Below are 27,018 nucleotides of genomic sequence, written 5' to 3'. Positions count from 1 at the left end.
ACCACCCAGACACCCTTCCCTTCCCCTGTCCGTTGCCTTCAGATGTACAGGTACCACCCAGTCACCCTTCCCTTCCCCTGTCCGTTGCCTTTAGATGTACAGGTACCACCCAGTCACCCTTCCCTTCCCCTGTCCGTTGCCTTCAGATGTACAGGTACCACCCAGTCACCCTTCCCTTCCCCTGTCCGTTGCCTTCAGATGTACAGGTACCACCCAAACACCCTTCCCTTCCCTTCCCCTGTCCGTTGCCTTTAGATGTACAGGTACCACCCAGTCACCCTTCCCTTCCCCTGTCCGTTGCCTTCAGATGTACAGGTACCACCCAGTCACCCTTCCCTTCCCCTGTCCGTTGCCTTCAGATGTACAGGTACCACCCAGACACCCTTCCCTTCCCCTGTCCGTTGCCTTCAGATGTACAGGTACCACCCAGTCACCCTTCCCTTCCCCTGTCCGTTGCCTTCAGATGTACAGGTACCACCCAAACACCCTTCCCTTCCCTTCCCCTGTCCGTTGCCTTTAGATGTACAGGTACCACCCAGTCACCCTTCCCTTCCCCTGTCCGTTGCCTTCAGATGTACAGGTACCACCCAATCACCCTTCCCTTCCCCTGTCCGTTGCCTTCAGATGTACAGGTACCACCCAGTCACCCTTCCCTTCCCCTGTCCGTTGCCTTTAGATGTACAGGTACCACCCAGTCACCCTTCCCTTCCCCTGTCCGTTGCCTTCAGATGTACAGGTACCACCCAAACACCCTTCCCTTCCCCTGTCCGTTGCCTTTAGATGTACAGGTACCACCCAGTCACCCTTCCCCTGTCCGTTGCCTTCAGATGTACAGGTACCACCCAGTCACCCTTCCCTTCCCCTGTCCGTTGCCTTTAGATGTACAGGTACCACCCAGTCACCCTTCCCCTGTCCGTTGCCTTCAGATGTACAGGTACCACCCAGTCACCCTTCCCTTCCCCTGTCCGTTGCCTTCAGATGTACAGGTACCACCCAGTCACCCTTCCCTTCCCCTGTCCGTTGCCTTCAGATGTACAGGTACCACCCAGTCACCCCTCCCTTCCCCTGTCCGTTGCCTTCAGATGTACAGGTACCACCCAGTCACCCTTCCCTTCCCCTGTCCGTTGCCTTTAGATGTACAGGTACCACCCAGTCACCCTTCCCTTCCCCTGTCCGTTGCCTTCAGATGTACATGTACCACCAAACACCCTTCCCTTCCCCTGTCCGTTGCCTTCAGATGTACAGGTACCACCCAGTCACCCTTCCCTTCCCCTGTCCGTTGCCTTCAGATGTACAGGTACCACCCAGTCACCCTTCCCTTCCCCTGTCCGTTGCCTTCAGATGTACAGGTACCACCCAGTCACCCTTCCCTTCCCCTGTCCGTTGCCTTCAGATGTACAGGTACCACCCAGTCACCCTTCCCTTCCCCTGTCCGTTGCCTTCAGATGTACAGGTACCACCCAGTCACCCTTCCCTTCCCCTGTCCGTTGCCTTCAGATGTACAGGTACCACCCAGTCACCCTTCCCTTCCCCTGTCCGTTGCCTTCAGATGTACAGGTACCACCCAAACACCCTTCCCTTCCCTTCCCCTGTCCGTTGCCTTTAGATGTACAGGTACCACCCAGTCACCCTTCCCTTCCCCTGTCCGTTGCCTTCAGATGTACAGGTACCACCCAGTCACCCTTCCCTTCCCCTGTCCGTTGCCTTCAGATGTACAGGTACCACCCAGTCACCCTTCCCTTCCCCTGTCCGTTGCCTTTAGATGTACAGGTACCACCCAGTCACCCTTCCCTTCCCCTGTCCGTTGCCTTCAGATGTACAGGTACCACCCAAACACCCTTCCCTTCCCCTGTCCGTTGCCTTCAGATGTACAGGTACCACCCAGTCACCCTTCCCTTCCCCTGTCCGTTGCCTTCAGATGTACAGGTACCACCAAACACCCTTCCCTTCCCCTGTCCGTTGCCTTCAGATGTACAGGTACCACCCAGTCACCCTTCCCTTCCCCTGTCCGTTGCCTTTAGATGTACAGGTACCACCCAGTCACCCTTCCCTTCCCCTGTCCGTTGCCTTCAGATGTACAGGTACCACCCAGTCACCCTTCCCTTCCCCTGTCCGTTGCCTTCAGATGTACAGGTACCACCCAGTCACCCTTCCCTTCCCCTGTCCGTTGCCTTCAGATGTACAGGTACCACCCAGTCACCCCTCCCTTCCCCTGTCCGTTGCCTTCAGATGTACAGGTACCACCAAACACCCTTCCCTTCCCCTGTCCGTTGCCTTCAGATGTACAGGTACCACCCAGTCACCCTTCCCTTCCCCTGTCCGTTGCCTTCAGATGTACAGGTACCACCCAGTCACCCTTCCCTTCCCCTGTCCGTTGCCTTTAGATGTACAGGTACCACCCAGTCACCCTTCCCTTCCCCTGTCCGTTGCCTTCAGATGTACAGGTACCACCAAACACCCTTCCCTTCCCCTGTCCGTTGCCTTCAGATGTACAGGTACCACCCAGTCACCCTTCCCTTCCCCTGTCCGTTGCCTTTAGATGTACAGGTACCACCCAGTCACCCTTCCCTTCCCCTGTCCGTTGCCTTCAGATGTACAGGTACCACCCAGTCACCCTTCCCTTCCCCTGTCCGTTGCCTTCAGATGTACAGGTACCACCCAGTCACCCTTCCCTTCCCCTGTCCGTTGCCTTCAGATGTACAGGTACCACCAAACACCCTTCCCTTCCCCTGTCCGTTGCCTTCAGATGTACAGGTACCACCCAGTCACCCTTCCCTTCCCCTGTCCGTTGCCTTCAGATGTACAGGTACCACCCAGACACCCTTCCCTTCCCCTGTCCGTTGCCTTCAGATGTACAGGTACCACCCAGTCACCCTTCCCTTCCCCTGTCCGTTGCCTTTAGATGTACAGGTACCACCCAGTCACCCTTCCCTTCCCCTGTCCGTTGCCTTCAGATGTACAGGTACCACCCAGTCACCCTTCCCTTCCCCTGTCCGTTGCCTTTAGATGTACAGGTACCACCCAAACACCCTTCCCTTCCCCTGTCCGTTGCCTTCAGATGTACAGGTACCACCCAGTCACCCTTCCCTTCCCCTGTCCGTTGCCTTCAGATGTACAGGTACCACCCAGTCACCCCTCCCTTCCCCTGTCCGTTGCCTTCAGATGTACAGGTACCACCCAGTCACCCTTCCCTTCCCCTGTCCGTTGCCTTTAGATGTACAGGTACCACGCAGTCACCCTTCCCTTCCCCTGTCCGTTGCCTTCAGATGTACATGTACCACCAAACACCCTTCCCTTCCCCTGTCCGTTGCCTTCAGATGTACAGGTACCACCCAGTCACCCTTCCCTTCCCCTGTCCGTTGCCTTCAGATGTACAGGTACCACCCAGTCACCCTTCCCTTCCCCTGTCCGTTGCCTTCAGATGTACAGGTACCACCCAGTCACCCTTCCCTTCCCCTGTCCGTTGCCTTCAGATGTACAGGTACCACCAAACACCCTTCCCTTCCCCTGTCCGTTGCCTTCAGATGTACAGGTACCACCCAGTCACCCTTCCCTTCCCCTGTCCGTTGCCTTCAGATGTACAGGTACCACCCAAACACCCTTCCCTTCCCTTCCCCTGTCCGTTGCCTTTAGATGTACAGGTACCACCCAGTCACCCTTCCCTTCCCCTGTCCGTTGCCTTCAGATGTACAGGTACCACCCAAACACCCTTCCCTTCCCTTCCCCTGTCCGTTGCCTTTAGATGTACAGGTACCACCCAGTCACCCTTCCCTTCCCCTGTCCGTTGCCTTCAGATGTACAGGTACCACCCAGTCACCCTTCCCTTCCCCTGTCCGTTGCCTTCAGATGTACAGGTACCACCCAGTCACCCTTCCCTTCCCCTGTCCGTTGCCTTCAGATGTACAGGTACCACCCAGTCACCCTTCCCTTCCCCTGTCCGTTGCCTTCAGATGTACAGGTACCACCCAAACACCCTTCCCTTCCCCTGTCCGTTGCCTTTAGATGTACAGGTACCACCCAAACACCCTTCCCTTCCCCTGTCCGTTGCCTTCAGATGTACAGGTACCACCCAGTCACCCTTCCCTTCCCTGTCCGTTGCCTTCAGATGTACAGGTACCACCCAGTCACCCTTCCCTTCCCCTGTCCGTTGCCTTCAGATGTACAGGTACCACCCAAACACCCTTCCCTTCCCTTCCCCTGTCCGTTGCCTTTAGATGTACAGGTACCACCCAGTCACCCTTCCCTTCCCCTGTCCGTTGCCTTCAGATGTACAGGTACCACCCAAACACCCTTCCCTTCCCTTCCCCTGTCCGTTGCCTTTAGATGTACAGGTACCACCCAGTCACCCTTCCCTTCCCCTGTCCGTTGCCTTCAGATGTACAGGTACCACCCAGTCACCCTTCCCTTCCCCTGTCCGTTGCCTTCAGATGTACAGGTACCACCCAGTCACCCTTCCCTTCCCCTGTCCGTTGCCTTCAGATGTACAGGTACCACCCAGTCACCCTTCCCTTCCCCTGTCCGTTGCCTTCAGATGTACAGGTACCACCCAGTCACCCTTCCCTTCCCCTGTCCGTTGCCTTCAGATGTACAGGTACCACCCAGTCACCCTTCCCTTCCCCTGTCCGTTGCCTTCAGATGTACAGGTACCACGCAGTCACCCTTCCCTTCCCCTGTCCGTTGCCTTCAGATGTACAGGTACCACCCAGTCACCCTTCCCTTCCCCTGTCCGTTGCCTTTAGATGTACAGGTACCACCCAGTCACCCTTCCCTTCTCCTGTCCGTTGCCTTCAGATGTACAGGTACCACCCAGTCACCCTTCCCTTCCCCTGTCCGTTGCCTTCAGATGTACAGGTACCACCCAGTCACCCTTCCCTTCCCCTGTCCGTTGCCTTCAGATGTACAGGTACCACCCAAACACCCTTCCCTTCCCTTCCCCTGTCCGTTGCCTTTAGATGTACAGGTACCACCCAGTCACCCTTCCCTTCCCCTGTCCGTTGCCTTCAGATGTACAGGTACCACCCAGTCACCCTTCCCTTCCCCTGTCCGTTGCCTTCAGATGTACAGGTACCACCCAGTCACCCTTCCCTTCCCCTGTCCGTTGCCTTCAGATGTACAGGTACCACCCAGTCACCCTTCCCTTCCCCTGTCCGTTGCCTTCAGAGGTACAGGTACCACCCAAACACCCTTCCCTTCCCTTCCCCTGTCCGTTGCCTTTAGATGTACAGGTACCACCCAGTCACCCTTCCCTTCCCCTGTCCGTTGCCTTCAGATGTACAGGTACCACCCAGTCACCCTTCCCTTCCCCTGTCCGTTGCCTTTAGATGTACAGGTACCACCCAGTCACCCTTCCCTTCCCCTGTCCGTTGCCTTCAGATGTACAGGTACCACCCAGTCACCCTTCCCTTCCCCTGTCCGTTGCCTTCAGATGTACAGGTACCACCCAGTCACCCTTCCCTTCCCCTGTCCGTTGCCTTTAGATGTACAGGTACCACCCAGTCACCCTTCCCTTCCCCTGTCCGTTGCCTTTAGATGTACAGGTACCACCCAAACACCCTTCCCTTCCCCTGTCCGTTGCCTTCAGATGTACAGGTACCACCCAGTCACCCTTCCCTTCCCCTGTCCGTTGCCTTCAGATGTACAGGTACCACCCAGTCACCCCTCCCTTCCCCTGTCCGTTGCCTTCAGATGTACAGGTACCACCCAGTCACCCTTCCCTTCCCCTGTCCGTTGCCTTTAGATGTACAGGTACCACGCAGTCACCCTTCCCTTCCCCTGTCCGTTGCCTTCAGATGTACAGGTACCACCCAGTCACCCTTCCCTTCCCCTGTCCGTTGCCTTCAGATGTACAGGTACCACCCAAACACCCTTCCCTTCCCCTGTCCGTTGCCTTCAGATGTACAGGTACCACCCAAACACCCTTCCCTTCCCTTCCCCTGTCCGTTGCCTTCAGATGTACAGGTACCACCCAGTCACCCTTCCCTTCCCCTGTCCGTTGCCTTCAGATGTACAGGTACCACCAAACACCCTTCCCTTCCCCTGTCCGTTGCCTTCAGATGTACAGGTACCACCCAGTCACCCTTCCCTTCCCCTGTCCGTTGCCTTCAGATGTACAGGTACCACCCAGTCACCCTTCCCTTCCCCTGTCTGTTGCCTTCAGATGTACAGGTACCACCCAGTCACCCTTCCCTTCCCCTGTCCGTTGCCTTCAGATGTACAGGTACCACCCAGTCACCCTTCCCTTCCCCTGTCCGTTGCCTTTAGATGTACAGGTACCACCCAGTCACCCTTCCCTTCCCCTGTCCGTTGCCTTCAGATGTACAGGTACCACCCAAACACCCTTCCCTTCCCTTCCCCTGTCCGTTGCCTTTAGATGTACAGGTACCACCCAGTCACCCTTCCCTTCCCCTGTCCGTTGCCTTCAGATGTACAGGTACCACCCAGTCACCCTTCCCTTCCCCTGTCCGTTGCCTTCAGATGTACAGGTACCACCCAGTCACCCTTCCCTTCCCCTGTCCGTTGCCTTCAGATGTACAGGTACCACCCAGTCACCCTTCCCTTCCCCTGTCCGTTGCCTTCAGATGTACAGGTACCACCCAGTCACCCTTCCCTTCCCCTGTCCGTTGCCTTTAGATGTACAGGTACCACCCAGTCACCCTTCCCTTCCCCTGTCCGTTGCCTTCAGATGTACAGGTACCACCCAGTCACCCTTCCCTTCCCCTGTCCGTTGCCTTCAGATGTACAGGTACCACCCAGTCACCCCTCCCTTCCCCTGTCCGTTGCCTTCAGATGTACAGGTACCACCCAGTCACCCTTCCCTTCCCCTGTCCGTTGCCTTTAGATGTACAGGTACCACGCAGTCACCCTTCCCTTCCCCTGTCCGTTGCCTTCAGATGTACAGGTACCACCCAGTCACCCTTCCCTTCCCCTGTCCGTTGCCTTCAGATGTACAGGTACCACCCAGTCACCCTTCCCTTCCCCTGTCCGTTGCCTTCAGATGTACAGGTACCACCCAAACACCCTTCCCTTCCCCTGTCCGTTGCCTTCAGATGTACAGGTACCACCCAAACACCCTTCCCTTCCCTTCCCCTGTCCGTTGCCTTCAGATGTACAGGTACCACCCAGTCACCCTTCCCTTCCCCTGTCCGTTGCCTTCAGATGTACAGGTACCACCAAACACCCTTCCCTTCCCCTGTCCGTTGCCTTCAGATGTACAGGTACCACCCAGTCACCCTTCCCTTCCCCTGTCCGTTGCCTTCAGATGTACAGGTACCACCCAAACACCCTTCCCTTCCCCTGTCCGTTGCCTTCAGATGTACAGGTACCACCCAGTCACCCTTCCCTTCCCCTGTCCGTTGCCTTCAGATGTACAGGTACCACCCAGTCACCCTTCCCTTCCCCTGTCCGTTGCCTTTAGATGTACAGGTACCACCCAGTCACCCTTCCCTTCCCCTGTCCGTTGCCTTCAGATGTACAGGTACCACCCAAACACCCTTCCCTTCCCTTCCCCTGTCCGTTGCCTTTAGATGTACAGGTACCACCCAGTCACCCTTCCCTTCCCCTGTCCGTTGCCTTCAGATGTACAGGTACCACCCAGTCACCCTTCCCTTCCCCTGTCCGTTGCCTTCAGATGTACAGGTACCACCCAGTCACCCTTCCCTTCCCCTGTCCGTTGCCTTCAGATGTACAGGTACCACCCAGTCACCCTTCCCTTCCCCTGTCCGTTGCCTTCAGATGTACAGGTACCACCCAGTCACCCTTCCCTTCCCCTGTCCGTTGCCTTCAGATGTACAGGTACCACCCAGTCACCCTTCCCTTCCCCTGTCCGTTGCCTTCAGATGTACAGGTACCACCCAGTCACCCTTCCCTTCCCCTGTCCGTTGCCTTCAGATGTACAGGTACCACCCAGTCACCCTTCCCTTCCCCTGTCCGTTGCCTTCAGATGTACAGGTACCACCCAGTCACCCTTCCCTTCCCCTGTCCGTTGCCTTTAGATGTACAGGTACCACCCAGTCACCCTTCCCTTCCCCTGTCCGTTGCCTTCAGATGTACAGGTACCACCCAGTCACCCTTCCCTTCCCCTGTCCGTTGCCTTTAGATGTACAGGTACCACCCAAACACCCTTCCCTTCCCTTCCCCTGTCCGTTGCCTTCAGATGTACAGGTACCACCCAGTCACCCTTCCCTTCCCCTGTCCGTTGCCTTCAGATGTACAGATACCACCCAGTCACCCTTCCCTTCCCTTCCCCTGTCCGTTGCCTTCAGATGTACAGGTACCACCCAGTCACCCTTCCCTTCCCCTGTCCGTTGCCTTTAGATGTACAGGTACCACCCAGTCACCCTTCCCTTCCCCTGTCCATTGCCTCTTATAGCCCTGGGGGAGGAGGCTCTTATAGCCCTGGGGGAAGGAGGCCCTTATATCCCTGGGGGAGGAGGCTCTTATAGCCCTGGGGGAGGAGGCTCTTATAGCCCTGGGGGAAGGAGGCTCTTATAGCCCTGGGATAAGGAGGCTCTTATAGCCCTGGGGGAAGGAGGCTCTTATAGCCCTGGGGGAAGGAGGCTCTGAGCCCTGGGGGAAGGAGAATCTGAGCCCTGTGGGGAGGAGGCTCTAAGCCCTGGGGGAAGGAGGCCCTTATAGCCCTGGGGGAAGGAGGCTCTTAGCCCTGGGGGAGGAGGCTCTTATAGCCCTTGGTGAAGTAGGCTCTTATAGCCCTGGGGGAGGAGGCTCTTATAGCCCTGTGGGGAGGAGGCTCTTATAGCCCTGGGGGAGGAGGCTCTTATATCCCTGGGGGAGGAGGCTCTTATAGCCCTGGGGGAGGAGGCTCTTATATCCCTGGGGGAGGAGGCTCTTATATCCCTGGGGGAGGAGGCTCTTATATCCCTGGGGGAGGAGGGTCTTACAGCCCTGGGGGAGGAGGCTCTTATAGCCCTGGGGAAAGAGGCTCTTATAGCCCTGGGATAAGGAGGCTCTTATAGCCCTGGGATAAGGAGGCTCTTATAGCCCTGGGGGAGGAGGCCCTTATAGCCCTGGGTGAAGGAGAATCTGAGCCCTGTGGGGAGGAGGCTCTGAGCCCTGTGGGAAGAAGGCCCTTATAGCCCTGGGGGAGGAGGCCCTTATAGCCCTGGGGGAAGGAGGCCCTTATAGCTCTGGGGGAAGGAGGCTCTTATAGCCCTGGGATAAGGAGGCTCTTAGCCCTGGGATAAGGAGGCTCTTAGCCTTGGGCGAAGGAGGCTCTTAGCCCTGGGCGAAGGAGGCTCTGACCCCTGGGATAAGGAGGCTCTTAGCCCTGGGATAAGGAGGCTCTTAGCCCTGGGCGAAGGAGGCTCTTAGCCCTGGAATAAGGAGGCTCTTAGCCCTGGAATAAGGAGGCTCTTAGCCCTGGAATAAGGAGGCTCTTAGCCCTGGGAGGCCCTTATAGCCTCTAAGCCCTGGGTGAAGGAGGTTCTTATAGTTGGCCTGCTCCAGAGCAGGATTAGCACAGACTTTGAAGGGGGAAACGCATATAATTTTCACTGTGCCAATCACAAAAGCTGCATTTTCACTTAATTTGCATATGCCTGTGCTGCGTTCTTCACTCTATTTTAATAAGGACAATTTATACTATTTCATCCTTCCTGTAAAACCTGACAGGGAAACAAAATAACGAAATCAAGTGCCAAAAACTTTGGCTGCTACGGCTAACGGTTGCTATGGCTAACGGTTGCTATGGCTAACAAAAACGGTTGCTACGGCTAACGGTTGCTATGCAAGCTAACGTCTTCTCGCTCAGCCAGCCAACTGAAGCCACAAACTCTTACATCTGAAAAGGGCCACAAATTCTCCACATCTTAATCTGTTTTCATAGCTTCTCTATTGACGTTTCATTTCAATCCATTATAATAATAATTGGTGCATGATTTTGCCTCTGGGTCAGAAAAGTTTACGTCTCGTCAGTGCACAGAATTCTCTGTAGGGGGGAAAGAGGTGGCAATTTCAAAAGTGATAAACATTGTTTATCTGACAGGCAGACAGCAAGTTTTATACAAACCATCACTGTTGGAAATCAAATGATAGGCTATCAAATGCTAGGCTGTCAAATGCTAGCAAGAGCAGATAATGTTTTTTTTTTAATGCCTTATTGCTTATATCATTGGTCCCGTGGCAGAGATAGAATGTTGGTCGAAAGTGTGTTTGTCCACCCAGGGCTTTAGAATACCAGTGTGAATCCTTATCCCAGGGCTTTAGAATACCGGTGTGAATCCTTATCCCAGGGCTTTAGAATACCAGTGTGAATCCTTATCCCGGGGCTTTAGAATACCGGTGTGAATCCTTATCCCAGGGATTTAGAATGTCGGTGTGAATCCTTATCCCAGGGCTTTAGAATACCAGTGTGAATCCTTATCCCAGGGCTTTAGAATACAGGTGTGAATCCTTATCCCAGGCCTTTAGAATACCAGTGTGAATCCTTATCCCAGGGCTTTAGAATGTCGGTGTGAATCCTTATCCCAGGGCTTTAGAATACCAGCGTGAATCCTTAGCCACAGGGCTTTAGAATACCAGCGTGAATCCTTATCCCAGGGCTTTAGAATACCAGTGTGAATCCTTAGCCCGGGGCTAAAGCTTAGCCCGGGGCTACGAACAATGCAGTGTGAAAAGGCCTTTTGTGTTTGCATTTGTCCTCCCTCAGTGCAGCAGTCCAGTTTCTATGGTTACATGGGGATGCTGCCCAAGAGATACACACAGGGGGTGATGACTGGAGAAAGTAAGAGCTGTCATCTTCGTTATATTACTGTATATTCTATACATCTGCATTATATCACTGTATATTCTATGCATCTTCATTATTACTGTATATTCTATACATCTTCATTATATTACTGTATATTCTATACATCTGCATTATATTACTGTATATTCTATTCATATTCATTATATTACTGTATATTCTATGCATCTCCATTATATTACTGTATATTCTATACATCTGCATTATATTACTGTATATTCTATGCATCTTCATTATATTACTGTATATTCTATACATCTTCATTATATTACTGTATATTCTATGCATCTTCATTATATTACTGTATATTCTATACCTCTTCGTTATATTACTGTATATTCTATACATCTTCGTTATATTACTGTATATTCTATACCTCTTCGTTATATTACTGTATATTCTATACCTCTTCGTTATATTACTGTATATTCTATACATCTTCATTATATTACTGTATATTCTATGCATCTTCATTATATTACTGTATATTCTATACCTCTTCGTTATATTACTGTATATTCTATGCATCTTCATTATATTACTGTATATTCTATACATCTTCATTATATTACTGTATATTCTATACATCTGCATTATATTACTGTAAATTATATTCATCTTCATTATATTACTGTATATTCTATGCATCTTCATTATATTACTGTATATTCTATACATCTGCATTATATTACTGTATATTCTATGCATCTTCATTATATTACTGTATATTCTATGCATCTTCATTATATTACTGTATATTCTATACATCTTCATTATATTACTGTATATTCTATGCATCTTCATTATATTACTGTATATTCTATACCTCTTTGTTATATTACTGTATATTCTATACATCTTCGTTATATTACTGTATATTCTATACCTCTTCGTTATATTACTGTATATTCTATACCTCTTCGTCATATTACTGTATATTCTATACATCTTCATTATATTACTGTATATTGTATGCATCTTCATTATATTACTGTATATTCTATACCTCTTCGTTATATTACTGTATATTCTATGCATCTTCATTATATTACTGTATATTCTATACCTCTTCGTTATATTACTGTATATTCTATACCTCTTCGTTATATTACTGTATATTCTATACCTCTTCGTTATATTACTGTATATTCTATACCTCTTCGTTATATTACTGTATATTCTATACATCTTCATTATATTACTGTATATTCTATACATCGTCATCCCTCTCTCCAGGTACAGTAGGTGTAATCATCTCTCTGAGTCATATCTTCACTAATCCTCTCTCTCCTCTCCTCCCTCTCTCCAGGTACAGCAGGTGTAATCATCTCTCTGAGTCATATCTTCACTAATCCTCTCCTCTCTCTCCTCTCCTCCCTCTCTCCAGGTACAGTAGGTGTAATCATCTCTCTGAGTCATATCTTCACTAATCCTCTCTCTCCACTCCTCTCCTCCCTCTCTCCAGGTACAGCAGGTGTAATCATCTCTCTGAGTCATATCTTCACTAATCCTCTCCTCTCTCTCCTCTCCTCCCTCTCTCCAGGTACAGCAGGTGTAATCATCTCTCTGAGTCATATCTTCACTAATCCTCTCCTCTCTCTCCTCTCCTCCCTCTCTCCAGGTACAGTAGGTGTAATCATCTCTCTGAGTCATATCTTCACTAATCCTCTCCTCTCTCTCCTCTCCTCCCTCTCTCCAGGTACAGCAGGTGTAATCATCTCTCTGAGTCATATCTTCACTAATCCTCTCTCTCCTCTCCTCCCTCTCTCCAGGTACAGCAGGTGTAATCATCTCTCTGAGTCGTATCTTCACTAATCCTCTCCTCTCTCTCCTCTCCTCTCTCTCTCCAGGTACAGCAGGTGTAATCATCTCTCTGAGTCGTATCTTCACTAAACTCCTGATCAGTAACGAGAGGATAAACACACTCATCTTCTTCCTGGTGTCCATCACCATGGAGATGCTCTGCTTCCTTCTCCACCTCATTGTCCGTCGCTCACGATTCGTCCGTTACTACACAGGCCCCACCCACCGGGGTCACAGCCTGGGGAAAGGTCATGACATCAGGTCGGAGGTCAGCGGGACAGGATACAGGGTTCACCACGACGTCACAACAGAGGAAGTAAGATTTGTAAGTCAGTCTAGACCTGGGGGGAGAGTGGTTTTATGGGATAATCAGGTATATTGGTGGGATAATCAGGTAGAGTGGTTCTATGGGATAATCAGGTAGAGTGGTGGGATAATCAGGTAGAGTGGTGGGATAATCAGGTAGATTGGTGGGATATTCAGGTAGAGTGGTGGGATATTCAGGTAGAGTGGTGGGATAATCAGGTAGAGTGGTGGGATAATCAGGTAGAGTGGTGGGATAATCAGGTAGAGTGGTTCTATGGGATAATCAGGTAGAGTGGTGGGATATTCAGGTAGAGTGGTGGGATAATCAGGTAGATTGGTGGGATATTCAGGTAGAGTGGTGGGATAATCAGGTAGATTGGTGGGATATTCAGGTAGAGTGGTGGGATATTCAGGTAGAGTGGTGGGATAATCAGGTAGAGTGGTGGGATAATCAGGTAGAGTGGTGGGATATTCAGGTAGAGTGGTGGGATAATCAGGTAGATTGGTGGGATATTCAGGTAGAGTGGTGGGATATTCAGGTAGAGTGGTGGGATAATCAGGTAGAGTGGTGGGATAATCAGGTAGAGTGGTGGGATAATCAGGTAGAGTGGTTCTATGGGATAATCAGGTAGAGTGGTGGGATATTCAGGTAGAGTGGTGGGATATTCAGGTAGAGTGGTGGGATAATCAGGTAGTGGTGGGATAATCAGGTAGAGTGGTGGGATAATCAGGTAGAGTGGTGGGATAATCAGGTAGAGTGGTGGGATAATCAGGTAGAGTGGTGGGATAATCAGGTAGTGGTGGGATAATCAGGTAGTGGTGGGATAATCAGGTAGAGTGGTGGGATAATCAGGTAGAGTGGTGGGATAATCAGGTAGAGTGGTGGGATAATCAGGTAGAGTGGTGGGATAATCAGGTAGAGTGGTGGGATAATCAGGTAGAGTGGTGGGATAATCAGGTAGAGTGGTCTATGGTATAATCAGGTAGAGTGGTTCTATGGGATAATCAGGTAGAGTGGTGGGATAATCAGGTCGTGGTGGGATAATCAGGTAGAGTGGTGGGATAATCAGGTAGAGTGGTCTATGGTATAATCAGGTAGAGTGGTTCTATGGGATAATCAGGTAGAGTGGTTCTATGGGATAATCAGGTAGAGTGGTGGGATAATCAGGTAGTGGTGGGATAATCAGGTAGTGGTGGGATAATCAGGTAGTGGTGGGATAATCAGGTAGAGTGGTGGATAATCAGGTAGAGTGGTGGGATAATCAGGTAGTGGTGGGATAATCAGGTAGTGGTGGGATAATCAGGTAGAGTGGTGGATAATCAGGTAGAGTGGTGGGATAATCAGGTAGTGGTGGGATAATCAGGTAGTGGTGGGATAATCAGGTAGAGTGGTGGGATATTCAGGTAGAGTGGTGGGATAATCAGGTAGAGTGGTGGGATAATCAGGTAGAGTGGTGGGATAATCAGGTAGAGTGGTGGGATAATCAGGTAGTGGTGGGATAATCAGGTAGAGTGGTGGGATAATCAGGTAGAGTGGTGGGATATTCAGGTAGAGTGGTGGGATAATCAGGTAGTGGTGGGATAATCAGGTAGAGTGGTGGGATATTCAGGTAGAGTGATGGGATAATCAGGTAGAGTGGTTCTATGGGATAATCAGGTAGAGTGGTGGGATAATCAGGTAGTGGTGGGATAATCAGGTAGAGTGGTGGATAATCAGGTAGAGTGGTGGGATAATCAGGTAGTGGTGGGATAATCAGGTAGTGGTGGGATAATCAGGTAGAGTGGTGGGATATTCAGGTAGAGTGGTGGGATAATCAGGTAGAGTGGTGGGATAATCAGGTAGAGTGGTGGGATAATCAGGTAGAGTGGTGGGATAATCAGGTAGAGTGGTGGGATAATCAGGTAGAGTGGTGGGATAATCAGGTAGTGGTGGGATAATCAGGTAGAGTGGTGGATAATCAGGTAGAGTGGTGGGATAATCAGGTAGTGGTGGGATAATCAGGTAGTGGTGGGATAATCAGGTAGAGTGGTGGGATAATCAGGTAGAGTGGTGGGATATTCAGGTAGAGTGGTGGGATAATCAGGTAGAGTGGTGGGATAATCAGGTAGAGTGGTGGGATAATCAGGTAGCGTGGTGGGATAATCAGGTAGAGTGGTGGGATAATCAGGTAGAGTGGTGGGATAATCAGGTAGAGTGGTGGGATAATCAGGTAGAGTGGTGGGATAATCAGGTAGAGTGGTGGGATAATCAGGTAGAGTGGTGGGATAATCAGGTAGAGTGGTGGTATAATCAGGTAGAGTGGTGGGATAATCAGGTAGAGTGGTGGGATAATCAGGTAGAGTGGTGGGATAATCAGGTAGCGTGGTGGGATAATCAGGTAGAGTGGTGGGATAATCAGGTAGAGTGGTGGGATAATCAGGTAGAGTGGTGGGATAATCAGGTAGAGTGGTGGGATAATCAGGTAGAGTGGTGGGATAATCAGGTAGAGTGGTGGGATAATCAGGTAGAGTGGTGGGATAATCAGGTAGAGTGGTGGGATAATCAGGTAGAGTGGTTCTATGGGATAATCAGTTAGAGTGGTTCTATGGGATAATCAGGTAGAGTGGTGGGATAATCCGGTAGAGTGGTGGGATAATCAGGTAGAGTGGTGGGATAATCAGGTAGAGTGGTTCTATGGGATAATCAGGTAGAGTGGTGGGATAATCCGGTAGAGTGGTGGGATAATCAGGTAGAGTGGTGGGATAATCAGGTAGAGTGGTGGGATAATCAGGTAGAGTGGTGGGATATTCAGGTAGAGTGGTGGGATAATCAGGTAGAGTGGTGGGATAATCAGGTAGAGTGGTGGGATAATCAGGTAGAGTGGTGGGATAATCAGGTAGAGTGGTGGGATAATCAGGTAGAGTGGTGGGATAATCAGGTAGAGTGGTGGGATAATCAGGTAGAGTGGTGGGATAATCAGGTAGAGTGGTGGGATAATCAGGTAGAGTGGTGGGATAATCAGGTAGAGTGGTGGGATAATCAGCTAGAGTGGTGGGATAATCAGGTGGAGTGGTGGGATAATCAGGTAGAGTGGTGGGATAATCAGGTAGAGTGGTGGGATAATCAGGTAGAGTGGTGGGATAATCAGGTAGAGTGGTGGGATAATCAGGTAGAGTGGTGGGATAATCAGGTAGAGTGGTTCTTCTGGCCTGGAGCCCTGCTGCAACTTATGGAGCAGAAATGAGAGGGGGTGTGTCTCTATATTACTAATGGAATTTCGGCATATTGCCACATGCATCGCTCTGACTACATCTCCTACATACTGAAACAAGGTTACGTCAACCTGCTGAACACACACACACACACACACACACACACACACACACACACGAAGACCATCATAGACGATCATTTCCCTCTGTAAATCATCCCTAAATATCTACGGGACCTGGTTGACCTGACACGTTGGGGTTCAGGTGATAGCCTGACCCTTGATTATTCACTCCAGAGGAAACCAGGAGAGGAGAGGAGACAAGGAGACAAGGAGGCTATGAAGTGTTTGTCTCATCTCAGGGTAACGGAGTGGTGGCGACAACGTCGCCATCTGATGATGTCACAGATGAGTTCACAGGAGGGACGTACGTTCGGTTTGGAGTCCCTAAAGACAAGATCCGGAGAAGCTGGCCTGGACTACGAGGTAACAACCACATCTATACCTGTCTGTCTGTCTGTCTGTCTGTCTGTCTGTCTGTCTGTCTGTCTGTCTGCATCACAGACTCAATCAGGGACATGTTGAAAATGTCAGTGAAGACACTTGCCAGTTGGTCAGTGCATGCTCGCAGTACACGTCCTGGTAATCTGTCTGGCCCCGCAACCTTGTCTATGTTGAGCTGTTTAAAGGTCTTACTCACGTCGGCTATGAAGAGCGTGATCACACAGTCGTCCGGAACAGCTGCTGCTCTCATGCATGCCTCAGTTTTGCTTCCCTCGAAGCGAGTATATAAGTGATTTTGCTCATCTGGTAGGCTCGTGTTGCTGGGCAGCTAGTGGCTGTGCTTCCCTTTTTTCTCTGTAATGGTTTGTAAGTCCTGCCACATCCGATGAGTATCAGAGCTGGTGTAGTACGATTCAATCTTAGCCCTGTATTGGCGCTTTGCCTGTTTGATGGTTCATCGCAGGACATAGCAGGATTTCTTGTAAGCTTCCGGGTTACAGTTCCGCTCCTTGAAAGCGGCAACTCTACCCTTCAGCTCAGTGCGAATGTTGCCTGTAATCCATGGCTTCTGGTTGGGGTATGTACGTACAGTCACTGTGTGTACTCCTCAATGCCATTGGGAGGAATCCCGGAACATGTTCCAGTCTGTGCCGCAAAACGGTCCTGTAGCTTAGCATCTGCTTCATCTGACCATGTTTTTATAGACCGAGTCACTGGTGCTTCCTGCCTTAATTTGAGCTTGTCAGCAGGAATCAGGAGGATATAATTATGGTCACTTGCCAAATGGAGGGCGAGGGAGAGCTTCGTATGTGTCTCTGTGTGGAGTAAAGGTGGTCCAGAGTTCTTTACCTCTGGTTGCACATTTAACATGTTGATTTGATTTGGTAAAAACTGATTTAAGTTTCCCTGCATTAAAGTCTCCGGCCACTAGGAGCGCCGCCTCTGGGTGAGCGGTTTCCTGTTTGCTTATTTCCTCACACAGCTGACTGAGTGCGGTCTTCGTGCCAGCATCTGTCTGTGGCAGTACATAAACAGCCCTCAGCCTCTGACTTGGTCCTGTCTTGCCAACAGCAACTCAGAGGTGACCTCTTTTATGCAAGAATGATTTGCTGATTGAATAATTGTGCAAAGAAGTTTTGCACATGTGCAGAAGAGGTTCATGGGAGATTAAAAAAAATTGTATCAGCTGTGACCAAATGTTTTAATTTGGTTTGACATCATTTTGCTCAAGTTTTGCATTTTTTGTAGAGAGTTGTGTTTACTGTTTTGGGGAAAAAATGTGCTTAGCATTTGCATTGTGTGTGAAAACAAAGAGAAATGACTTAGAGTTTATCACCAAGTAATACTGTCATAGTGCTCATTAGGTTGTGATGGAGATCAGTTCCACCCCAGTTTCATTCAAAGTGTCTTAGCGATCGAGAGAAACTGTAATGTCGAATGAGTAGTGTGCTTGTAAACACAATGATTCTACCCAATGTTTGTACACTACGGATACAAACAGCATTCCTCTTCCCTCGTTCCCCCTCTCTTCTCTTCTCACCCCTCCTCCCTCCCCTCCACCTCCTCCCCCTCCCTCTCCTCCATCTCCTCCCCTCCCCCTTCTCCCTCCCCAACTCCTCCTCTTCCCCTTCTCCCTCTTCCCCCTCCACTCCCTTCTCCCCCTCCCTCCTCCTCTTCTCCCCCTTCTCCACCCCCCCTTCTCCCTTTCCCCCTCCCTCCTCCTCTTCTCCCCCTCCCTCTCCTCCCTTCTCCCCCTCCCTCCTCCTCTTCTCCCACCTTCTCCCCCTCACTTTCCTCCCCTCCCCCTTCTCCTCCCCCCCCCCTCCTCCCCCCCCTTCTCCACCCCCTTCTCCCTTTCCCCCTCCCTCCCCCCCCCCTTCTCCCTTTCCCCCTCCCTCCTCCTCTTCTCACCTCTTCTCCACCCCCTCCCTCTCCCCCCTTCTCCCTTCTCCCCCTCCCTCCTCCTCTCCCCCCTTCTCCCCCCCTCTCCTCCCCTCCCCCTTCTCCTCCCCCTCCCTCCTCCTCTTCTCCCCCCCTCCCTCCTCCTCTCTCCCCCTCCCTCTCCTCCCCCTCCACTCTCTTCTCCCCTCCCTCTCCTCCCCCTCCACTCCCTTCTCCCCCTCCCTCTCCTCCCCTCCCCCTCCCCCTTCTCCCCCTCCCTCCCTCCCCCTCCCCCTTCTCCCTTCTCCCCCTCCCTCTCCCTCCCCTCCCCCTTCTCCCTTCTCCCCCTCCCTCCCTCCCCTCCCCCTTCTCCCTTCTCCCCCTCCTCCTCTTCTCCTCCCCCTTCCTCTCCTCCCGCCTCGCTTTCGCCCCTCCCTCCCCTCCCCCTTCTCCACACCCCCCTCCCTCCTCCTCTTCTCCCTCTCCTCCACCCACCCCCCTCCCTTCTCCCCCTCCACCCCCCTTCTCCACCCCCCCCCTCCCTCCTCCTCTTCTCCTCCCCCTTCCTCTCCCTCCCCCTCCCTTTCGCCCCTCCCTCTCCTCCCCCTTCTCCCACACCCCCTCCCTCCTCCTCTTCTCCCTCTCCTCCACCCCCCCTTCTCCACACCCACTCCCTCCTCCTCTTCTCCCCCTCCCTCTCCCCCTTCTCCACCCCCCTCCCTCTCCCCCTCCACCCCCCTCCCTCTCCCCCTCCCTCTCCCCCTCCCTCTCCCCCTTCTCCACCCCCCCCCTTCTCCCTTCTCCCCCTCCCCCTCCTCTCCTCCCCTCCCCCCTCCTCTCCTCCACTCCCCCTTCTCCACCCCCCTCCCCCCCCTTCAGATATGTTTCTTCACAGGTACATCGTTGCCAGGGTGATCTGGGCCTACATGTTGTCTATAGCAGTGACCTATAGCATCACTCTGTGTCTGTTTCCTGGTCTGGAATCAGAGATACGCAACCCAACCCTGGGGGAGTGGCTACCTATACTCATCATGGCCACATTCAACATGGCCGACTTCGTAGGCAAGGTCAGTTTACTTGTCCAGTGTTCTTAAACCTCTCCTTGGGGAGAAGGAGAGGTTTGGAACGGATGGGGGTCCCCGAGGAGAGGTTTGGAACAACTGGATGGATGGTATGGATGGTTGAATGGATGGTAGGAATGTAGATAGATGGATGGATGGTAGGAATGTAGATAGATGGATGGATGGTAGGAATGTAGATAGATGGATGGATGGATGGTAGGAATGTAGACAGATGGATGGATGGTAGGAATGTAGATAGATGGATGGATGGATGGTAGGAATGTAGATAGATGGATGGATGGATGGATGGATGGATGGATGGATGGATGGATGGATGGTAGGAATGTAGATAGATGGATGGATGGTAGGAATGTAGATAGATGGATGGATGGTAGGAATGTAGATAGATGGATGGATGGTAGGAATGTAGACAGATGGATGGATGGTAGGAATGTAGATAGATGGATGGATGGTAGGAATGTAGATAGATGGATGGATGGTAGGAATGTAGATAGATGGATGGATGGTAGGAATGTAGATAGATGGATGGATGGATGGATGGATAGATGGTAGGAATGTAGATTGATGGATGGATGGATGGATGGATGGTAGGAATGTAGATAGATGGATGGATGGATGGTAGGAATGTAGATAGATGGATGGATGGATGGTAGGAATGTAGATGGATGGATGGATGGATGGTAGGAATGTAGATAGATGGATGGATGGATGGATGGTAGGAATGTAGATAGATGGATGGTAGGAATGTAGATGGATGGATGGATGGATGGATGGATGGATGGATGGATGGTAGGAATGTAGATAGATGGATGGATGGTAGGAATGTAGATAGATGGATGGATGGATGGATGGATGGTAGGAATGTAGATTGATGGATGGATGGATGGTAGGAATGTAGATAGATGGATGGATGGATGGTAGGAATGTAGATTGATGGATGGATGGATGGTAGGAATGTAGATAGATAGATGGATGGATGGTAGGAATGTAGATTGATGGATGGATGGATGGTAGGAATGTAGATAGATGGATGGATGGATGGTAGGAATGTAGATAGATGGATGGATGGATGGTAGGAATGTAGATAGATGGATGGATGGATGGTAGGAATGTAGATAGATGGATGGATGGATGGTAGGAATGTAGATAGATGGATGGATGGATGGATGGTAGGAATGTAGATAGATGGATGGATAGATGGATGGATGGTAGGAATGTAGATTGATAGATGGATGGTAGGAATGTAGATTGATGGATGGATGGTAGGAATGTAGATAGATGGATGGATGGATGGTAGGAATGTAGATAGATGGATGGATGGATGGTAGGAATGTAGATAGATGGATGGATGGATGGATGGATGGATGGTAGGAATGTAGATAGATAGATGGATGGATGGTAGGAATGTAGATAGATGGATGGATGGATGGTAGGAATGTAGATAGATTGATGGATGGATGGTAGGAATGTAGATAGATGGATGGATGGATGGTAGGAATGTAGATGGATGGATGGATGGTAGGAATGTAGATAGATAGATGGATGGATGGTAGGAATGTAGATAGATGGATGGATGGATGGTAGGAATGTAGATAGATAGATGGATGGATGGTAGGAATGTAGATAGATGGATAGATGGATGGTAGGAATGTAGATTGATGGATGGATGGTAGGAATGTAGATAGATAGATGGATGGATGGTAGGAATGTAGATAGATGGATGGATGGATGGATGGATGGTAGGAATGTAGATAGATAGATGGATGGATGGTAGGAATGTAGATAGATAGATGGATGGATGGTAGGAATGTAGATAGATGGATGGATGGATGGTAGGAATGTAGATAGATTGATGGATGGATGGTAGGAATGTAGATAGATAGATGGATGGATGGTAGGAATGTAGATAGATGGATGGATGGATGGTAGGAATGTAGATAGATTGATGGATGGATGGTAGGAATGTAGATAGATGGATGGATGGATGGTAGGAATGTAGATAGATGGATGGATGGATGGTAGGAATGTAGATTGATGGATGGATGGATGGTAGGAATGTAGATAGATGGATGGATGGATGGTAGGAATGTAGATTGATGGATGGATGGATGGTAGGAATGTAGATAGATGGATGGATGGATGGATGGTAGGAATGTAGATAGATGGATGGATGGATGGATGGTAGGAATGTAGATTGATGGATGGATGGATGGTAGGAATGTAGATAGATGGATGGATGGATGGATGGATAGATGGATGGATGGTAGGAATGTAGATAGATGGATGGATGGTAGGAATGTAGATAGATGGATGGATGGATGGTAGGAATGTAGATTGATGGATGGATGGTAGGAATGTAGATTGATGGATGGATGGATGGATGGATGGTAGGAATGTAGATAGATGGATGGATGGATGGTAGGAATGTAGATAGATGGATGGATGGATGGATGGTAGGAATGTAGATAGATGGATGGATGGTAGGAATGTAGATTGATGGATGGATGGATGGATGGATGGTAGGAATGTAGATAGATGGATGGATGGATGGTAGGAATGTAGATAGATAGATGGATGGATGGTAGGAATGTAGATAGATGGATGGATGGATAGGTTGGGAGGTAGATAGATCAGTCGATGGATGGATGGATGATGGATAGATGGCTGGGTAGATGGATGGATGATAGATGGATGATGGATAGATGGATAGGTAGATGGATGGATGATGGGTGGGTGGATGGGTGGATGGATGATGGATGGATAGGTAGATGGATGGATGATGGGTGGGTATATGGATGGATGGATGGGTAGATGGATGATGGATGGATGGATAGGTAGATGGATGGATGATGGGTGGGTGGATGGGTGGATGGATGATGGATGGATGGATGGGTAGATGGATGATGGATGGATGGATAGGTAGATGGATGGATGATGGGTGGGTATATGGGTGGATGGATAGGTAGATGGATGATGGATGGATGGATAGGTAGATGGATGGATGATGGGTGGGTGGATGGGTGGATGGATGATGGATGGATAGGTAGATGGATGGATGATGGGTGGGTATATGGATGGATGGATGGGTAGATGGATGATGGATGGATGGATAGGTAGATGGATGGATGATGGGTGGGTGGATGGGTGGATGGATGATGGATGGATAGGTAGATGGATGGATGATGGGTATATGGGTGGATGGATGGGTAGATGGATGATGGATGGATGGATAGGGTAGATGGATGGATGATGGGTGGGTGGATGTGTGGATGGATGGATGGGTGGGTGGGTGGGTGGGTGGGTGGATGGGTGGGTGGGTGGATGGATGGATAGGTAGATGGATGGATGATGGGTGGGTGGATGGATGGATGATGGATAGATAGATATAGATATACAGATGTTGCCTCACTAAGCCCTCTGCCCTTTCCAGATCCTGGCTGCGTTGCCCTATGAGTGGACGGGGGGTCACCTGCTCCTCTTCTCCTGCCTGCGGGTGGTCTTCATCCCTCTGTTGGTGATGTGTGTGTACCCTTCCTCCACCCCAACCCTGTCCCACCCCGCCTGGCCCTGTCTCTTTTCTCTCCTCATGGGCGTAACCAACGGTTACTTTGGATCAGTCCCTATGATACAGGCTGCTGGGAAGGTCCCGTCGGAACAGAGAGAACTAGCAGGTGAGGGGTGATGAGGTAGAGGGTGGTGAGGTAGAGGGTGATGAGGTAGAGGGTGGTGAGGTAGAGGGTGGTGAGGTAGAGGGGTGGTGAGGTAGAGGGGTGGTGGGGTAGAGGGTGGTGAGGTAGAGGGTGATGAGGTAGAGGGTGGTGAGGTAGAGGGTGATGAGGTAGAGGGTGATGAGGTAGAGGGTGGTGAGGTAGAGGGTGGTGAGGTAGAGGGGTGGTGAGGTAGAGGGTGGTGAGGTAGAGGGTGGTGAGGTAGAGGGGTGGTGAGGTAGAGGGTGGTGAGGTAGAGGGTGGTGAGGTAGAGGGTGGTGAGGTAGAGGGTGGTGAGGTAGAGGGTGGTGAGGTACAGGTCAGTCCCCATGATACAGGCTGCTGGGAAGGTCCCGCCGGAACAGAGAGAACTAGCAGGTGAGGGGTGATGAGGTAGAGGGTGATGAGGTAGAGGGTGATGAGGTAGAGGGTGGTGAGGTAGAGGGTGGTGAGGTAGAGGGTGGTGGGGTAGAGGGTGGTGAGGTAGAGGGTGATGAGGTAGAGGGGTGGTGGGGTAGAGGGTGGTGAGGTAGAGGGTGGTGAGGTAGAGGGTGGTGAGGTAGAGGGGTGCTGGGGTAGAGGGGTGGTGAGGTAGAGGGTGATGAGGTAGAGGGTGGTGAGGTAGAGGGTGATGAGGTAGAGGGTGATGAGGTAGAGGGTGGTGAGGTAGAGGGTGGTGAGGTAGAGGGGTGGTGGGGTAGAGGGTGGTGAGGTAGAGGGTGGTGAGGTAGAGGGTGGTGAGGTAGAGGGTGGTGAGGTAGAGGGGTGCTGGGGTAGAGGGGTGGTGAGGTAGAGGGGTGGTGGGGTAGAGGGTGGTGAGGTAGAGAGGTGGTGAGAGGTGATGAGGTGGTGAGGTAGAGGGGTGGAGAGGTAGAGGGGTGGTGAGGTAGAGAGGTGGTGGGGTAGAGGGTGGTGAGGTAGAGGGGTGGTGAGGTAGAGAGTGGTGAGGTAGAGGGTGGTGAGGTAGAGGGGTGGTGGTGTAGAGGGGTGGTGGGGCGGAGGGGTGGTGGGGCAGAGGGTGGTGAGGTAGAGGGTGGTGAGGTAGAGGGGTGTTGGGGTGGAGGGGTGGTGAGGCAGAGGGGTGGTGAGGTAGAGGGGTGGAGAGGCAGAGGGGTGGTGAGGCAGAGGGGTGGTGAGGCAGAGGGGTGGAGAGGTAGAGGGGTGGTGAGGTAGAGGGGTGGTGAGGTAGAGGGGTGGTGAGGTAGAGGGGTGGAGAGGCAGAGGGGTGGTGAGGGGTGGTGAGGCAGAGGGGTGGTGAGGTAGAGGGGTGGAGAGGTAGAGGGGTGGAGAGGTAGAGGGGTGGAGAGGTAGAGGGGTGGTGAGGCAGAGGGGTGGAGAGGTGGAGGGGTGGTGAGGTAGAGGGGTGGAGAGGTAGAGGGGTGGAGAGGTAGAGGGGTGGAGAGGTAGAGGGGTGGTGAGGCAGAGGGGTGGAGAGGTGGAGGGGTGGTGAGGCGGAGGGGTGGTGAGGTAGAGGGGTGGAGAGGCAGAGGGTGGTGAGGCAGAGGGGTGGAGAGGTAGAGGGGTGGAGAGGTAGAGGGGTGGTGAGGTAGAGGGGTGGAGAGGTAGAGGGGTGGAGAGGTAGAGGGGTGGAGAGGTAGAGGGGTGGAGAGGCGGAGGGGTGGTGAGGTAGAGGGGTGGAGAGGCAGAGGGTGGTGAGGCAGAGGGGTGGAGAGGCAGAGGGTGGTGAGGTAGAGGGGTGGAGAGGTAGAGGGGTGGAGAGGTAGAGGGGTGGTGAGGCAGAGGGGTGGAGAGGTGGAGGGGTGGTGAGGCGGAGGGGTGGTGAGGTGGAGGGGTGGTGAGGTAGAGGGGTGGTGAGGTAGAGGGGTGGTGAGGTAGAGGGGTGGTGAGGTAGAGGGGTGGAGAGGCAGAGGGGTGGAGAGGCAGAGGGGTGGTGAGGTAGAGGGGTGGAGAGGTAGAGGGGTGGAGAGGTAGAGGGGTGGAGAGGTAGAGGGGTGGTGAGGTAGAGGGGTGGTGAGGTAGAGGGGTGGAGAGGTAGAGGGGTGGAGAGGTAGAGGGGTGGTGAGGCAGAGGGGTGGTGAGGTAGAGGGGTGGTGAGGTAGAGGGGTGGTGGTGTAGAGGGGTGGTGAGGTAGAGGGTGGAGAGGTAGAGGGGTGGAGAGGTAGAGGGGTGGTGAGGCAGAGGGGTGGTGAGGTAGAGGGGTGGTGAGGTAGAGGGGTGGTGAGGTAGAGGGGTGGAGAGGTAGAGGGGTGGTGAGGCAGAGGGGTGGTGAGGCAGAGGGGTGGTGAGGCAGAGGGGTGGTGAGGTAGAGGGGTGGAGAGGTAGAGGGGTGGTGAGGCAGAGGGGTGGTGAGGCAGAGGGGTGGTGAGGCAGAGGGGTGGTGAGGCAGAGGGGTGGTGAGGTAGAGGGGTGGAGAGGTAGAGGGGTGGTGAGGCAGAGGGGTGGTGAGGGGTGGTGAGGCAGAGGGGTGGTGAGGTAGAGGGGTGGAGAGGTAGAGGGGTGGTGAGGCAGAGGGGTGGTGAGGCAGAGGGGTGGTGAGGGGTGGTGAGGTAGAGGGGTGGAGAGGTAGAGGGGTGGTGAGGCAGAGGGGTGGTGAGGCAGAGGGGTGGTGAGGCAGAGGGGTGGTGAGGGGTGGTGAGGCAGAGGGGTGGTGAGGCAGAGGGGTGGTGAGGCAGAGGGGTGGTGAGGCAGAGGGGTGGTGAGGCAGAGGGGTGGAGAGGTAGAGGGGTGGTGAGGCAGAGGGGTGGTGAGGTAGAGGGGTGGTGAGGGGTGGTGAGGCAGAGGGGTGGTGAGGCAGAGGGGTGGTGAGGCAGAGGGGTGGTGAGGCAGAGGGGTGGTGAGGCAGAGGGGTGGTGAGGCAGAGGGGTGGAGAGGCAGAGGGGTGGAGAGGTAGAGGGGTGGTGAGGTAGAGGGGTGGTGAGGGGTGGTGAGGCAGAGGGGTGGAGAGGCAGAGGGGTGGAGAGGTAGAGGGGTGGAGAGGTAGAGGGGTGGTGAGGTAGAGGGGTGGAGAGGTAGAGGGGTGGTGAGGTAGAGGGGTGGTGAGGCAGAGGGGTGGAGAGGTAGAGGGGTGGTGAGGCAGAGGGGTGGTGAGGTAGAGGGGTGGTGAGGTAGAGGGGTGGTGAGGGGTGGTGAGGTAGAGGGGTGGTGAGGCAGAGGGGTGGATCTACTTCCTGTGTGGCTCAGTCGGTAGAGCATGGCGCTTGCAACGCCAAGCGTCGTGGGTTCGATTCCCACTGTGACCACCCATATGTAAAAGTAGTGGCCCCAGCCGACTTGTAAGTCGCTTTGGACAAAAGCGTCTGCTAAATGGGATATATTTTTATTATTATTATTATTACTTTTATAATAATATAATTGCCCAGAGAAAGAGATGTGTTCTCTCTTGGTGATGGAGTATTGAAAACAGGGGTGTTCTCTCTAGGTGATGGAGTATTGAAAACAGGGGTGTTCTCTCTAGCTGATGGAGTAGTGAAAACAGGGGTGTTCTCTCTAGCTGATGGAGTATTGAAAACAGGGGTGTTCTCTCTAGGTGATGGAGTAGTGAAAACAGGGGTGTTCTCTCTAGCTGATGGAGTAGTGAAAACAGGGGTGTTCTCTCTCTAGGTGATGGAGTATTGAAAACAGGGGTGTTCTCTCTCTTCGTGATGGAGTAGTGAAAACAGGGGTGTTCTCTCTCTAGGTGATGGAGTATTGAAAACAGGGGTGTTCTCCCTCGCTGATGGAGTAGTGAAAACAGGTGTGTTCTCTCTAGCTGATGGAGTATTGAAAACAGGGGTGTTCTCTCTAGCTGATGGAGTAGTGAAAACAGGGGTGTTCTCTCTAGG

At 52.0% G+C, this 27,018-nt stretch overlaps 1 protein-coding gene across 2 annotated transcripts in view; it reads left to right on the top strand.

The window, feature by feature from the left end:
• LOC135538761 (equilibrative nucleoside transporter 4-like) overlaps nucleotides 1-27,018 on the top strand; it is a 47,345-nt gene that overhangs the window by 16,443 nt on the left and 3,884 nt on the right. The window contains exons 6-10 of one of the 2 annotated variants that reach the window (XM_064964670.1): nucleotides 10,664-10,738; nucleotides 12,613-12,890; nucleotides 16,425-16,548; nucleotides 19,327-19,514; nucleotides 22,960-23,200. In XM_064964670.1, coding sequence (XP_064820742.1) covers nucleotides 10,664-10,738; nucleotides 12,613-12,890; nucleotides 16,425-16,548; nucleotides 19,327-19,514; nucleotides 22,960-23,200 — 906 coding nt within the window. The remainder of the gene's footprint in view (nucleotides 1-10,663; nucleotides 10,739-12,612; nucleotides 12,891-16,424; nucleotides 16,549-19,326; nucleotides 19,515-22,959; nucleotides 23,201-27,018) is intronic. The other variant, XM_064964671.1, reaches the window with a different exon arrangement.

The sequence above is a fragment of the Oncorhynchus masou genome, unplaced genomic scaffold (genome assembly GCF_036934945.1).
Source record: "Oncorhynchus masou masou isolate Uvic2021 unplaced genomic scaffold, UVic_Omas_1.1 unplaced_scaffold_181, whole genome shotgun sequence".
NCBI classification, from domain to species: domain Eukaryota; kingdom Metazoa; phylum Chordata; class Actinopteri; order Salmoniformes; family Salmonidae; genus Oncorhynchus; species Oncorhynchus masou.
This window is presented reverse-complemented; position numbering and strand designations above follow the sequence as displayed.